The sequence below is a fragment of the Lonchura striata genome, chromosome 12, assembly GCF_046129695.1.
Source record: "Lonchura striata isolate bLonStr1 chromosome 12, bLonStr1.mat, whole genome shotgun sequence".
Classification (NCBI taxonomy): Eukaryota; Metazoa; Chordata; class Aves; order Passeriformes; family Estrildidae; genus Lonchura; species Lonchura striata.
In genome coordinates, this window is record NC_134614.1 from 9,954,250 (window position 1) to 9,968,072 (window position 13,823).

Consider the following 13,823-nt stretch of genomic DNA (forward strand, 5'->3'; position numbering starts at 1 on the left):
CAGATTGAGCTTCCTCAACTCAATCCATCTGGTCTCAGGGACCAGCTCTAAAAGCTGCTCCAAAACACAGCAAGGAACTACTCACCTTCTGCCCTACATTTTGTCAGGGCCAGCTGAACAAATCTGTTCTCACATCAGTGCTACCCCCTCTGCTTAAACGCTTTTCCTCCTTTATTACGTTACTCTGCCCTTTCTGTAGTACCAAGCAGCCATTCCTTCTCCCCTGCCTGCTGGACCTGCTGCCTCTCTCCAATCTAAGCCTGCTTCTTCTCTCTCAGGATGGGCTCCCTGTTCTCTTCTGGGCTGCCACTGGCCCTGCTGCACACTGTGCTCCTCCTGCAGCACGGCAAACAGCGTTCTAGGATGGCAGTAATACACTGCCACAATTCACATCCTTAAACACCGTTTAATTAATCCACTGAAGCCCTAAGAAATTTTAATTAACCGTGGCTTTATTAGTATTTACCTCACCTTCAACATGTAAGCTCTGACAGTATTTCCAAAGGGAGGAAGGGCACTGGCAGAGCAGTTGACAAGACACCCTTTTTCTGACTTTTCCCTGCTCTGCTGCTCCCAGAGCTCCAGCCAACTTCGTGCACTGACAAGGACAGCACCCTCCAAGATGAGGGTCAAGTTAACATCGTTCCGCTGCTCTGCGCAATTCCTGTCAAGTACAAGGTTAAATACATTCACCAAAACCAAGTTTAAAAGAAGTGTTGTTGCAGTGTTTGATGAACAGCACAGATTGGAGGGGAGTCTGACAGGAAAGCTGAGAGTTCTGCTCCATTTGGAGATCTCCAGATCGTAGCCAAGGTCACCGTGTCTCAGCTGCCAGCCTTGAATGACGCTTGTGTAAAAAGCAGATGCTCTTCAGGCTTCACATGCACTGCTGAATACAAACCCACCAGTCTCTGAATTCCAGCAACCAAGCAGACTAACACACTTCATCCCCCAGCCCTACAACGTGGCAAGATGCTGCTGTTCAGATTACCAGGATAAAGGAGGATTATCAGATTTCTGAGGGATCTAACCTGCTGTGGCAGGTGTCCAGGCAGACAAGCTCTGCAGCCTCTTGCAGCAGATTTGTGCTCATTTGCACAACACCTTTCTCTGGTGCCTCTTACAACAAAACACACATTCCCTCAGAGCTAAGTATGATGGATGATTATTAAGGGAAAAATAGGAGGAGAAAGAAAAATGCTCTCAATATACTATAAATCAAGCTTATAGGACTTGATTTCTGTTGCTAAAACTGCAATTAACCCCAGGGGCACAGGAGTGATCCCTTAGGCCCAGACACATTAACTGTGCTCTAAGGACACTTGTCAGGTATCCACAAGTTAGAATGCCATGATGTCCCCTCAATCTTTAGAATAACTGATGTGATACAAAACTTCAGGGTAGAGAGTCAAATGCTGCTGTTCCAGGAAAAGAGGACAGCAGTAATCTGAAACAAAGATCAGGTGTCTTTAAACTTACTATTTTGCTAGATGCTTGAGGTATGTAACACTAGCCAAAACACGGTGGTGGGAGGGAAAAAACCCAAAAATAAATTATTAATACGCAACTGAAATAATAATTCAAAACACTACCCTGGAACTACCAAATGATCAGGACTCCTGCTACCATAACTTCTACAGAGGCTGAGGTCAAATACCACTGCCCTGCTTTAATAATTTATCTACAGAACAAATTAAAACTAGCACATATCTGGTTTAATGATGCCAATTATGCATCACACTGGCAAATACTGAGTTAAGATCTGAGCATTGAGGCTTCTCCTGTAACATTGTCTTAAATTTCTAATAAGCAAGAAGCAAATTCTGCTTAAAACACACCTACTAAAGCCCCACTAAAACCCAAATCTCACACCCTACCTTGTAGAACTCCAGCTAACTTTTTCAGGGCTTTGTAAGTAGTACATGAAGGGCAGAATTCTGTCCCATTTCCTGCCTCAGAGCTTAGTAACACAGTAGAGCTGACATAAAATCTGACATTTGACTATGAGGTTTCCCTCCTGACCAATTTACTCAGATCCCAAAGTTTACAAACTGCATGCGGCATCCTCAAAGTGAGTCAGTGGAGAATAAAAGAGGGTCAGGCAAATACCTTGCTGGTTGTCTCCCAGATTAAAGATTAATCTGCAATACCTAAATGCTAACCAACACTTTTAGCAGTGTTTTCTTATAGCCAAATTTGTGTTCAGCAGCCACAGTCCTACACAGGCTTTTATTGCTCTAGTCATGCTACATGAGCACCTTCTAGTAACTACACAATGTGACTTCATGCAGGGCAAGAGCCAAGAGTGACCTTTAAGAAAGTTCTCCTCCCAACTCCACACCTGTTACAAAACCCACTCCTGCCCCAAAGTGCCCAAGACAGCTCTTGGCTCTCTACCCAAATCCTGTCTTCCGTGAAATTGTTTCACAAGATGAGGGAAAAAATGCGTTGTCGTTTTTCCTTCTCCATTCTTTCCACACTTGAGCAGTCAGTGCTTACAGGAAGTAGCACTGCCGTGGTTTGAATGGCCATACGCATGAGAACTCCCCTTAGCATTAAGCTTCCCACCAAATACTCTTGTAAGCAAACAAGCTTTAATGTCCATTGCAAACCAGAGAACGAAGGCTTCTATTTTATTTGTTGCTGTTGTTCTTTCTTTTAAAACCCGGCAAAAATGCAATGGTGAAAGTCTGAGCATCATCTACAGAGGAGCTGAAGATTAGTACCAGCTGTAGGAAAAGTGAGAGGAGCTCAGGATCCCACCACCACCACCTGAGCCCCAGGGCAGGGGCTCTGCAGGCAGTCAGGAGCGCATTTAGGAATAAAACACCGAGCAACACTGGATTTCCCCCAGCTGACTCAGAGCTCGCCTTTCCCCGGCGCGCTGGGCTGACCCCGAGTCTCCTGTCCTGCGGGCAAGGGAGCCCAAACCTCCCGGGAGACAAGCACGGCAGAGCCCGGGGCTGCGGGGCACCCCGAGCAGCGGCCCATGCCCACAGCCCCCGGCAGGGCGGGCTGCCCCCTCCCCTCACAGCCCCCGGCAGGGCGGGCTGCCCCCTCCCCTCACGGCCCCAGGCAGGGCCGGCTGCCCCCTCCCCTCACGGCCCCCGGCAGGGCGGGCTGCCCCATCCCCTCACGGCCCCCGGCAGGGCGGGCTGCCCCCTCCCCTCACGGCCCCCGGCAGGGCGGGCTGCCCCATCCCCTCACGGCCCCCGGCAGGGCGGGCTGCCCCATCCCCTCACGGCCCCCGGCAGGGCCGGCTGCCCCCTCCCCTCACAGCCCCCGGCAGGACCGGCTGCCCCATCCCCTCACGGCCCCCGGCAGGGCGGGCTGCCCCCTCCCCTCACAGCCCCCGGCAGGACCCAAGCGCCGCCGTGCCCTCACCGCGGCAGCGCTCAGCGTCCCGCACACCTCACAGCGCCCCAGCTCCCCCACGGCTCCACACCGCCCCAGCCCTCACGGGCGCCAGGGGCCGCGATGCCTCCAGCCCCTCACGCCCCCGCGGTCTCTCCCTGTCCTCGGGCCGCTCCCGCCGTCCCACGACCCGGCGAGGTCCCTCACACCGCCCCAGAGCCGCCGGGCGCCGCCCCGCTCCTCCCCGCGCCTGCGCCGCGCCCCCGGCTCTATAAAGGCGGCGGTGCGGGAGCGCCGCGCGGTGCCGCCTCCCGTCGCCGGTGCTGCTCTGCCGTCACCTCCGGTGTCCCGTCCGACTGCGAGGATGGAGGCGGTGGTGCGGCGCTGCCCGTTCCTGGCCCGTGTGTCCCAGGCGTTCCTGCAGAAGGCTGGGCCGTCGCTGCTGCTGTACGCCCAGCACTGCCCGCGCATGATGGAGGCGGCCCCGCCGGCCGCCCGCGCCCTCGCCACGTCCGCCGCCCGCGGGCAGCAGGCGGAGGAGGAGAGCCCCGCGGGCCGCGGTGAGTACGGCCGGGGAGCGAGCCGAGGGGGGAAAATGACACAGACATTGCATGTCTCGGGGGGGAAAAATGACACAGACATTGCATGTCTCGGGGGGGAAAAATAACACAGACATTGCATGTCTCGGGGGGGAAAAATAACACAGACATTGCATGTCTCGGGGGGGGAAAAATGACACAGACATTGCATGTCTCGGGGGGAAGCTTCTGGAATAGGCAGCGCTGAGGCTGAGGGGTTGCTTAATCCTTGAAATGTCCGCGGTAAAGGAAATGTGTGGCCGTGGCACGAGTCAGGGACCGCCTGATCCCGAGGGGCGTCCCGAGGCGAGCCCCGGGTGGGGATCCGGGATCCTGGGTCTCCGAGCGGTGTTTCTCACGGTACACTGGCCCTTCTCGCCACCCGGGAACATTCCTTGGGGAATTCTTCCCCGGGCACTCAGAGGAAGGATTTGAGGCTCAGAGCAGAAGCTGCATGGCTGAAAAATCTCTGAAGTGCCTGAAAGAAGGTCACAGAATCACAGTTAGGTTAGAAAAGACCTCTGAGGTCTAGTCCAGCCTATGACTGAACACTACTATGTCAACTAAACATAGCACTTACTGCCATATCCAGTCTTTCCTTAAATATTCCCATTGGGAGTGAGGTATTTCTGCCCCTCAAAGAGTACAGTGCTAGATCTAGCATCTTAAATCAGATGTCCCTTGGGTGTTAACTGGGATTTTGCACTTGTGTAAATAAAATACGACTGCTCAGTTAAATAGTTCTGAATAGGTCCTGGCAAATTAATTGCAAAAGTAATGGATCAAAAAACTAAAGTCAGGGTATTAAAATGATGAAGCTGAATTGTTTTACCTTCTCTGCCCCCATCTCAGAGGCCAAAAATGTCAAAGAAGTGGCCCAGCAGAATGCAGATGGAACCCAGCTTCCTGCTGGCCACCCACCTGCCAGTGCTAGCCAGAGTACGGCTACCAAGTGCCCGTTCCTGGCAGCTCAGATGAATCACAAGAAGAGCAACGTTTTCTGCAAAGCCAGCCTGGAACTGCAGGAGGATGTGCAGGAAGTGCAGGCTGACAGGAAAGGTATGTTCTCTGTGCACTGAAGCAGTGATTCTTCCCGAGAGCCTCTGGTGCCTGACTTGCATCTGGAGCGTGCCAGGTCTGCCGGCACCGCTGAAATGATGCAGCTGGGATTATGGGAGACGGCAGGGAAGAGCTGCTGGAGAATGTAGGTGTTAATGACATACCTGTGACGTTGTGTGGGGCTTCCCTGGGTGATTTTGATGTGGGAATACCATGAGCTGTATTTTGATGTGCTGGCTGGCTCTAGATGTGTGAGTCAAGCTGTTACACTTGCACCCAAGCAGATGCTTAGATCTGAAGAGAGCTTTGCCAGAGTGCTGGTTTAGATAAAGGTTTTATATCCAAAGATGGTTCACAGTGTCGAGACACCAGGCAAGTACCAGCACAAATCCAAGCTTGAAAAGCAGGCAAGTGGTTTTGGGGTGGTGTTTTGGTGCTTATGGAATTAAAGAATGTTGGCTGGCTTGCAGTGGTAGTGTGGAAGGGCTGTCCTTCAAAGGAAGGAACTTCTCAGCAGTTTCAGTAAAGCCCTGCTGCCTGTCTCAGAAGGCTTGTTTTACTTTTGTTTGCCTCTTGTGGCATAGTTTAAAAATCTGTGCTAATAGACAAAAAGGAAGCGGCTGACTAGAACTCTGCCTTCCATTAGGTGTGTATGGAATCCTTTCAGATGAGTGCTGTAGCTGTATAGTGTGGTTCTTTGAGTCATGATGAACCATATACTTTATAAGGAATTTGCCTGTTGTATTGTGATTGATTAGCAAGGCTAATCCTTCTGTCTTGTCAAAGGCAAATTTGTAAGCAAATAAAATAGTTCATCCTAGCAGGATCAACGTGGGATTTTGGACATGTCCTTCCTAAAGATTGAAATGTTGGTTTTACTTTAAATGTTTGCTTTGCTGAATTCAACTTACTTCACTCTGTTTCAAACCAAACAAATTCACTGGAATTTATTCCAATATCTGTAGGTACGGAATTTACCAAAATCCCGAGTACTTCAACAGTGAGAAAGATTGAGAGTGAGGGAGCAGAGCAGAGTGGCTTGCTCAAGAAGTTTAAGGATATTGTGCTGAAGCAAAAACCGGAAAGTGTCTCTCATCTGCTTCAGGATAATTTGCCAAAATGTAAGAATGTCTGGCAAACCCCCCAGAGGCCTGGGCTGTTGTGATAATTTCCTGTGTGCTGAAGTCTGTCTCCTTTCAGCTGTATCCACCTTCCAGTACGATCAGTTCTTTGAGAAGAAGATAGATGAGAAGAAGAAGGATCACACCTACCGAGTGTTCAAGACTGTGAACAGGAAGGCGCAGATCTTCCCCATGGCAGACGACTACACTGATTCCCTGATCACCAAGAAGGAGGTGTCTGTCTGGTGCAGCAATGACTACCTGGGCATGAGCCGCCACCCTCGGGTCTGTGGAGCAGTTATGTGAGTGGTGCTGTGTTCTTAAGAGGTGTTTTCAAGCTGTATCTTGTGGGAAGGCTTCTGAAAAGCTGATTTCTATACTGTGGGACATAAGATGCTTCTGATGCGATTCTTGCTGTGCAGTTAAGATTACACTTGTTTATTGGGTGGTCACTTAATGTTTAGATCCAGGCCTGCACTGTGTATATTGGTCACTGATGGTGCTCCTTGGATCTTCCTTAAAAGCCCCAGATGTTGCCAGATAAACTGGATGGTATACCAGCTGTGCTTGGTCACTGACATCTGACCTTAATGGACTCCTGAGTGTGCAGGTTGCTCTGAGACTCAACAGCTGCTTTTTGCTGCCAGTTCTTCTTTAGAACAGTCTTGATTATGTACCAGAATGTTTTGAGCAGTGACCCTTTACTCTTCTGTGTGTCCCACAGCAATGCTAATGCCTCTCTTTGGCCCTCTTTAGGGAAACACTGAAACAACATGGTGCTGGAGCAGGAGGCACCAGAAACATATCAGGAACAAGTAAATTTCATGTTGACTTGGAAAAAGAACTAGCTGATCTTCATGGAAAAGATGCAGCACTGTTGTTCTCATCTTGCTTTGTAGCCAATGACTCCACTCTCTTCACTCTAGCTAAAATGCTGCCAGGTAAGATCTCAAATTGTACCTGTGTTGCCACAAAAACACAGCCTTGCCTCAAGCTGTTGGGAGTATGTTTTGCAAATGGCTGTCCAAAGTGAGGATTTGCCCTAACCCATGGGCAGAGTATGGTTTCCTGGTTTTAATACCAAATTCAAGTTACATTCAGTACAAATGACAATATCAACCTACTGAGATTGAGATCTATGAGGTGTGAACTCCTTGAGGAATTACACCAGCTGAGTCTTCTGTTCTTGTGTTTAAACTCTACCTGAAAATAAGACAGCAGGAATTTAGTGTCCTTCCACTGGAAGGGGTGAACTTCTCTCTCACTTCAGAAGTTAGGAGAGTTTGATAACTATTTTCTCAAGCTCTCATTTATGTTAGTTTGAATACCTAAAATAAATCTCAAATATTATTCTTGCTTCCATGATCTGTAACTTGCTCTTTTGATCAAGAGCATTACTTTCAAGAACAAACTACCCTTGTTTCCTGAGCTCTTGCCATACGTAATGCAATGCTAGGAATCAGTTAATGTGTTCCATACTTAAAATGTAACTGGGCTTGTAACCTATTTTCCTCAGGTTGTGAGATCTACTCTGATTCTGGAAACCATGCCTCCATGATCCAGGGGATCTGTAACAGCAGGGTGCCAAAACATATATTTCGCCATAATGATGTCAACCATCTCCGAGAGCTATTGAAAAAGTCTGATCCATCCACCCCTAAAATTGTTGCATTTGAAACTGTTCATTCAATGGATGGTAAGTTGCCATCAAAGCCTCCTCTCTGCTTCTAGGGCAATTAGTCCTCAAATCATCTGTGTTTTAGGTCTCAAAGTATACAGTGCTGTAGGGGTTGTCTTGGGGTACCTCTGGGGTTTATCCAGTCATACAGAAAATCCTAAACTGCCAGTCACTGCTTTGGTTCCTAGGTGCTGTTTGTCCTCTGGAAGAGCTGTGTGATGTGGCCCACGAGCATGGGGCCATCACCTTTGTGGATGAAGTGCACGCTGTGGGGCTGTACGGAGCCCGAGGAGGTGGGATAGGAGACCGAGATGGGGTCATGCACAAGATGGACATCATCTCTGGAACGCTTGGTATGCACAGCCTGGCACTCCTGCAGGAGCTGAGGCAGCGAAGCTGCTGAGCAGCCAAATTAAGTGGGTTAGCTCAAAACCAGTCTAGCCAAATGAACTTGTTAAGGGCTGCTGGGGCCTAGGATTTTTCAGAAAGCACAAGGGATTTAAGTGTGCCCCACAGTTTGAAAAGCTTCTGTTAAGCTACTTACACTGCCTTAGAAATAGGTATGGTGGCTTTGTATGTTTTTTTCTTCTAAGAAAGCTAGCAAAAAGTCCTCCAATGGCATGTTACACAACTCAAGAAGAAATTCAGGTGAGAATGCTAGTAGAGCAGTTCTCTATATTTAGTGGTTCTTAGTTCCTTTATGTGAAATGGAGTGCTCCTAATCTAGAAACCTGAGATGGGGAGTTATGTAAAGAGATTTGGCAAGTACTGAAGCAACTGCTATTATCTGAGTAGAATGCAGGCTCAGGAGTAAGTTTACTGCTGCAAATTGGAAGGCTGTTTAAACAGCTTTTAAAACATAAATAAAATTTACTAGGAAAGTTCATGCCCTTTGGAACTTAAAGTCCTGGGTTACTGCCTAATAGGAACAGAAGTGTTCACCAGACACCCTAGTTCTGTCTGTGGCTGTGTTCTGCACTCCAAACATTTGGAAAGGAGGGCTGGTATCAACTGCACAATCACAGTAACAGCCTTCTGTGCTCCTTAGGATCACAGGCTATTTCTAGCATCTCTGAAACAGATTATTTTAAATCTGCTGAGAGACTTAGTGTTGATCACTTGGGGGTCACTGTTCAAATCCCTGCTTGATGATTTGGCTTGGAAGGTCTTCCCCAAAATCAAAACTTGTGTATTTGATAGAGGCATGAACTGTCCTTGCTGTGCAGCAGCTAGATCTGTGTTATCAAGATTAGCTTAAAAACAAAGCTGTACCATGTGCTGAGTAAATACAGGATTACCAAGGTGGGCTGGAACATACATGCCATGACTACATTACCTGTGCGGTCAGAATAATTCATTCCTCCAAGTGAAAAGCTCCAGTACTTCACGTCATTCCAATAGGTGGAGAGAGTAAGTCCAGTTACTTACCTTTTAATTTTTTTCCTTCAGGCAAAGCGTTTGGCTGTGTAGGAGGCTACATCTCCAGCACCAGTTCTCTGATAGACACGGTTCGCTCGTACGCCGCCGGGTTTATTTTCACCACGTCGCTGCCCCCCATGCTGCTGGCAGGGGCCCTGGAGTCCGTGCGGACACTCAAGAGCGCCGAGGGGCAGGCGCTGAGGCGCCAGCACCAGCGCAACGTCAAGCTCATGAGGCAGATGCTGATGGATGCAGGGCTGCCCGTGGTGCACTGCCCCAGCCACATCATTCCCGTCAGGGTGAGGGCCTGGGGCGCTGCTAGCACAGGGCTGTGGTGCCCATTGCACTGTCCATGAGCATGTTGTACTGTCAGGTATTAGTTACTGCCTTCACAAAGTTCCAACTCGCCCTGTTGCCCAGTGGTGATGTGCCAGGAGTCTGGCTTAAGTCTGGTGTAAATATAAAATAGAGGGAGGAAGACTGTGGGTTTCATATACTAACAGTATACAGAAAATAAGGAAACTGCTAACAAGCTAGTAAAAAGATTTGGGCTGTAAACAGCTACCTGCTTAGGCTGCAGTGGTGTTCTTATGCCCAGAGTGCTCTTCAACAGACTTTTAGCCCTTCTTTCTAACCTACATGTTACTTACCAGCCCTATTGGATTCTTACAGCTTGCTAGGTTGGGCTGACAGTTTTACCAACTCTTATTCTTTTGGTTGATTTTGTAACTTTAAAATTTTGAACTTCAGGTTGCAGATGCTGCTAAAAATACAGAGATCTGTGACAAACTGATGAGCCAGCACAGCATCTATGTCCAAGCCATCAACTACCCAACGGTTCCCCGTGGAGAGGAGCTGCTCCGAATTGCCCCTACACCTCACCACACTCCTCAGATGATGAGTTATTTTATTGGTGAGTCAACTGCTGCATCAGTGCACTGAGATCCTGCCTGTCTGTGCAGTCTTTGTGCTAAAGATAAGACTGGGAAGCACTTAAGTTTATATGCCATTAGCTGGACAGTGTCTTTCCACTGCTACAGCACATCCTGCACGCTTTCCTGCTTGGAGTGCGAGATGCGAAGGCCAGTGCAGACCTATACCCAGCCAGGGCTCTGCTCACACATTGTCCAAACCAATCTTGACATTTTACATGGATTCCAAACTCAGCTGTCCTCAGCTGAGCTGTTAACTTGTCTTAAATGTGGATCTGTTCAGAGAAAGTAGATCCTTGTTGATCCTGTCGGGAGAGGTGATATGAGGATAGCTGAGACTTAGTTGCAGCCCAGTTGTTTCAAGAGGTAGATTGTGTCAGAGGGCAATCCTATTATCCCTGCTCACTTGTTAGGAGAATAAATATGCTGACACTTCTGCTGCTTCTCTAAAGCAATCCAGTCTTAAGCCTTGATCTTGATAAACTCTTCTTAACAGAAAAACTGCTGGCTACGTGGAAGGATGTTGGCCTGGAGCTGAAACCACACTCCTCAGCTGAATGCAACTTCTGTAGACGACCCCTGCATTTTGAAGCAATGAGTGAACGAGAGCGAGCCTACTTCAGTGGCATGAGCAAACTAGTATCTGTCAGTGCATGAGAGTAACAGTGTTAGTTGTTGTCTAGCTCTATTACGGAGGCAGTAGCATTTTTTTAATTGCTCAAGTATTTTAATTGTAGCTGAAGCACTACGCTCTGAAAATAAATTTCAAGAGCCAAGATGGCCTGTTGTGTTTGTGTGCTTCTGTGTCCCTTCTGTAACTGGAACTTGTGTCGGGGTGGGAGGGCATTTGATGGAATAAAACATTGCTCTACAGCTTACTGCCCCCCAGGTTAACTACTGCCTGTCCAATGACTATGCCCAAAGCACTTCACTAGTGCTTCCAGCATGGGGCTTATTTATTATGAAAAGAGAAAATAGCTTCTCTGGGGCATCTTCCTGAAAGCCTTTGAAAACACGTAAGTATAGTTCTACATGTCCACTAATACTTCAGCACCTTGAGAAGTGTTATAAAGAAGCAGCTTGCGCCCATGTTTTGGGAGGCAGACATTTAGAATGGGTTCTGCTAGATGCTGTCTCCCTCTGCTACCCTCTTTCTTCCTTTATCGTTTATGCACAAGCATTCCCCTTCTGGCATTCACTACGCTTAGGGAAAAGTTGCTAATGGCATTAATTAAGTGATATTTTGTGACTACTGACAGAAAACCAAGGTGGTGATGTGGCAGAGGCTGCAAAAGGACAGCATGCTCATCACTGCAGGTGGGCTCTGGGTGCCTGTGTCTCTGCAGGTCTCCATGAGCTGCTGTAAAAACTGTCAACAAACAATATAATAGTTCAGGTCTCTGAGAGAAGTCATTGTGGGAGAACATCAGTACTGCCTTTGCAACCGTTCTGAAACCTTAGCAATTGGGTGTAGCAGGCATATCTTATTTAATGGTTTGGTAAACAGCAAAGGCCTGCTTTGAACAAGGGGAAGTAAAGTCTCTGGGTGAGCACGTGTAGTCAGAGGTCAGTATTGGCATGAAGTCAAGCAAAGCACTGAACTGCTTGCAGGTGCAGGCATACCCAGGAACTGCTGCAGTGGTTTTCACTGGCTCTGAACAGCCACTCTCTCCCAGGGACCCTTGTTTTGTGGCTGTAAGGAGCCAGCCTGGCACTTCCCCCTGCTGTCACACTCACACGTGTGCTGTGAGGCTCCCTCCCACCAGGGATCTGTTATACTATCACAAATAGCCATGTGGGGTGGAGACAGAATCCCAAATTAAAGCAAAATCATCAGCTGGAAGTCACCAGTTGTTTAAGCATGTACTGAAGCACCTTGCTACTTCAGAGGATTTTTATAAAGCATCTGACTTTCCAAGCAGCCAAGCTACTTTGAAGAAGCCCTCTGCCAGCCAGCCAAGGGGCAGCTGCTGCCTCTGCCACGTGCAGGTGTTCTGTAGAAGGGAGGATGTGACCGGCCTGGCCTGGCCATGAACCATTTGTGGCCCAAGACTCAATGCATATGCATCTGTTATAGAGCTCTTCCCATTATCTTTTAGGTTATATTATTGCATTAACTGGAGACATAAAATAACAAACCAAAACTCCTTCATCAACCTCTCCCAAGGACTTTGTCCCCAGCACCATGATGTGCCAACAAGTCATTGCAAACTCTGGCAACAATCAGGGAACAGCTGTAAGCAATCAGTGTGTGTGGGTGATAACATGTTGACTCACATATGGCCGTATTCTGACAGTACCAGGTCACTTGCATATTTAGTGGTTTTTTGCTAAAAGCTTTCAGAATTGGCCTAGTCTATTTTGCAAACCAGTTTATAAGTCCAGTTTTTCTTCCTAGTTTTTATAATGGCAATTCAACACTTTTTACTACCAAGGAGAAGAAATAAGACATAGAAAGTCACCCGCTATCAGAAATTGCCAAAGTTCTTCAAAATTAATCACAGGAGAGAACCAAACCCCAGGATTCAAAGCTGGCAACCTTTGAAATGACAGGAACATGAATAACCTCAGCACGTGGCAGCCAGTACCTCCACACCTCTTAACATCAGCTGTGGCAAATTACCTTTAGCACTCGTGTTAGCAAGCAAGAGTGTGAAAGCAGAACCAGGGCACAGCAAGAGGCCAGCAGATGTCCATCACTTAACTGCAAAACAAAGACAAATCCAATGGCACGTTGAAAAGATAAATGCTCCCCAATGAAAAGGACAAAGAAAAAAAAAAATAGCTACATATTGTTTCCCAGCAAATAAAAATTGAATGGGGGGTTGTATAAGTAGGGATAAGTTATGCAAACTTTAGTTTCGTTCCCAGAAAAAATAATAGAGGAAGTAATCAGTAAAATATGTTTAAGATCAGACAATGGCAGTGGCAGAGTGAGGAAGCAGGAATGCAGCCATAAAGCCATAGCTAACATTTGTCTGGGCCAAAATAATTCATCTAGTTGAATGTTGCATAGCCCTAAACTCACACCCCCCTCCATTTCCCAACCTATATACACAAAGGAGAAACCCCAGGTGCTACACGAGCAGCAAAACCATTCCAAGTGCAAGCAGGAGCACGTGTTCCCCATTGCTGGGAGGAGGCTGCAGGGGGTTCTGTTTCTACCATGGCTATTAACATCACCAAATCCACAGCTCTGGTATCCCTGATGCTTTGCACGCATTTTTTTTTTTTTTGGGACACATCCCTTGCACTGCACCCTGGCCTACTGCCAGCAGCTGGGATGGGGGATGGGAGTGTGGCCTCACCAGAAACAAGTTTTTGGGGCACATACTGGCACAAGGCAGGAAAAGCCTAATGCAAGGTAGCCCCTGGCCCAGAGCTGCTAGCCCACCACCAGCATGGCTGGACTCCTGGTTATTTAGGACATTCCGTGCCCCAGCCACCCTCCAGCTTGACCCCAAGCCCTCATCATGGTTAGGTTAGGGTTAGGTTAGACACCCTCCTCCCCACCCAGACCCCAACCCTGCACAGTCCCAGGGGGGCTGATCCCAGATATCTTTACCCCACAGGTAAATAGCCTTTCACTCCCTGCTACTCCTACCTGCTTCCTGCCATTCCCCAAGGACGTAGGGAGGGCACGGAGCTCTTAAGAGGGCAAGGGCTCATCTCCCTTTCACAC

The 13,823-nt window shown here is 48.2% G+C and overlaps 1 protein-coding gene across 1 annotated transcript; it reads left to right on the top strand.

Moving 5' to 3' along the window:
• The first annotated feature begins 3,638 nt into the window (after positions 1–3,638).
• Positions 3,639–10,921, top strand: ALAS1 (5'-aminolevulinate synthase 1). The gene is made up of 10 exons (XM_021533667.2): positions 3,639–3,914; positions 4,785–4,991; positions 5,957–6,112; positions 6,192–6,414; positions 6,869–7,053; positions 7,629–7,808; positions 7,979–8,143; positions 9,240–9,508; positions 9,960–10,122; positions 10,638–10,921. Exons 1-10 carry the CDS (start codon positions 3,719–3,721, stop codon positions 10,796–10,798), a joined length of 1,905 nt encoding a protein of 634 aa, XP_021389342.1. The 5' UTR covers positions 3,639–3,718; the 3' UTR covers positions 10,799–10,921.
• The last annotated feature ends 2,902 nt before the right edge of the window (positions 10,922–13,823 follow it).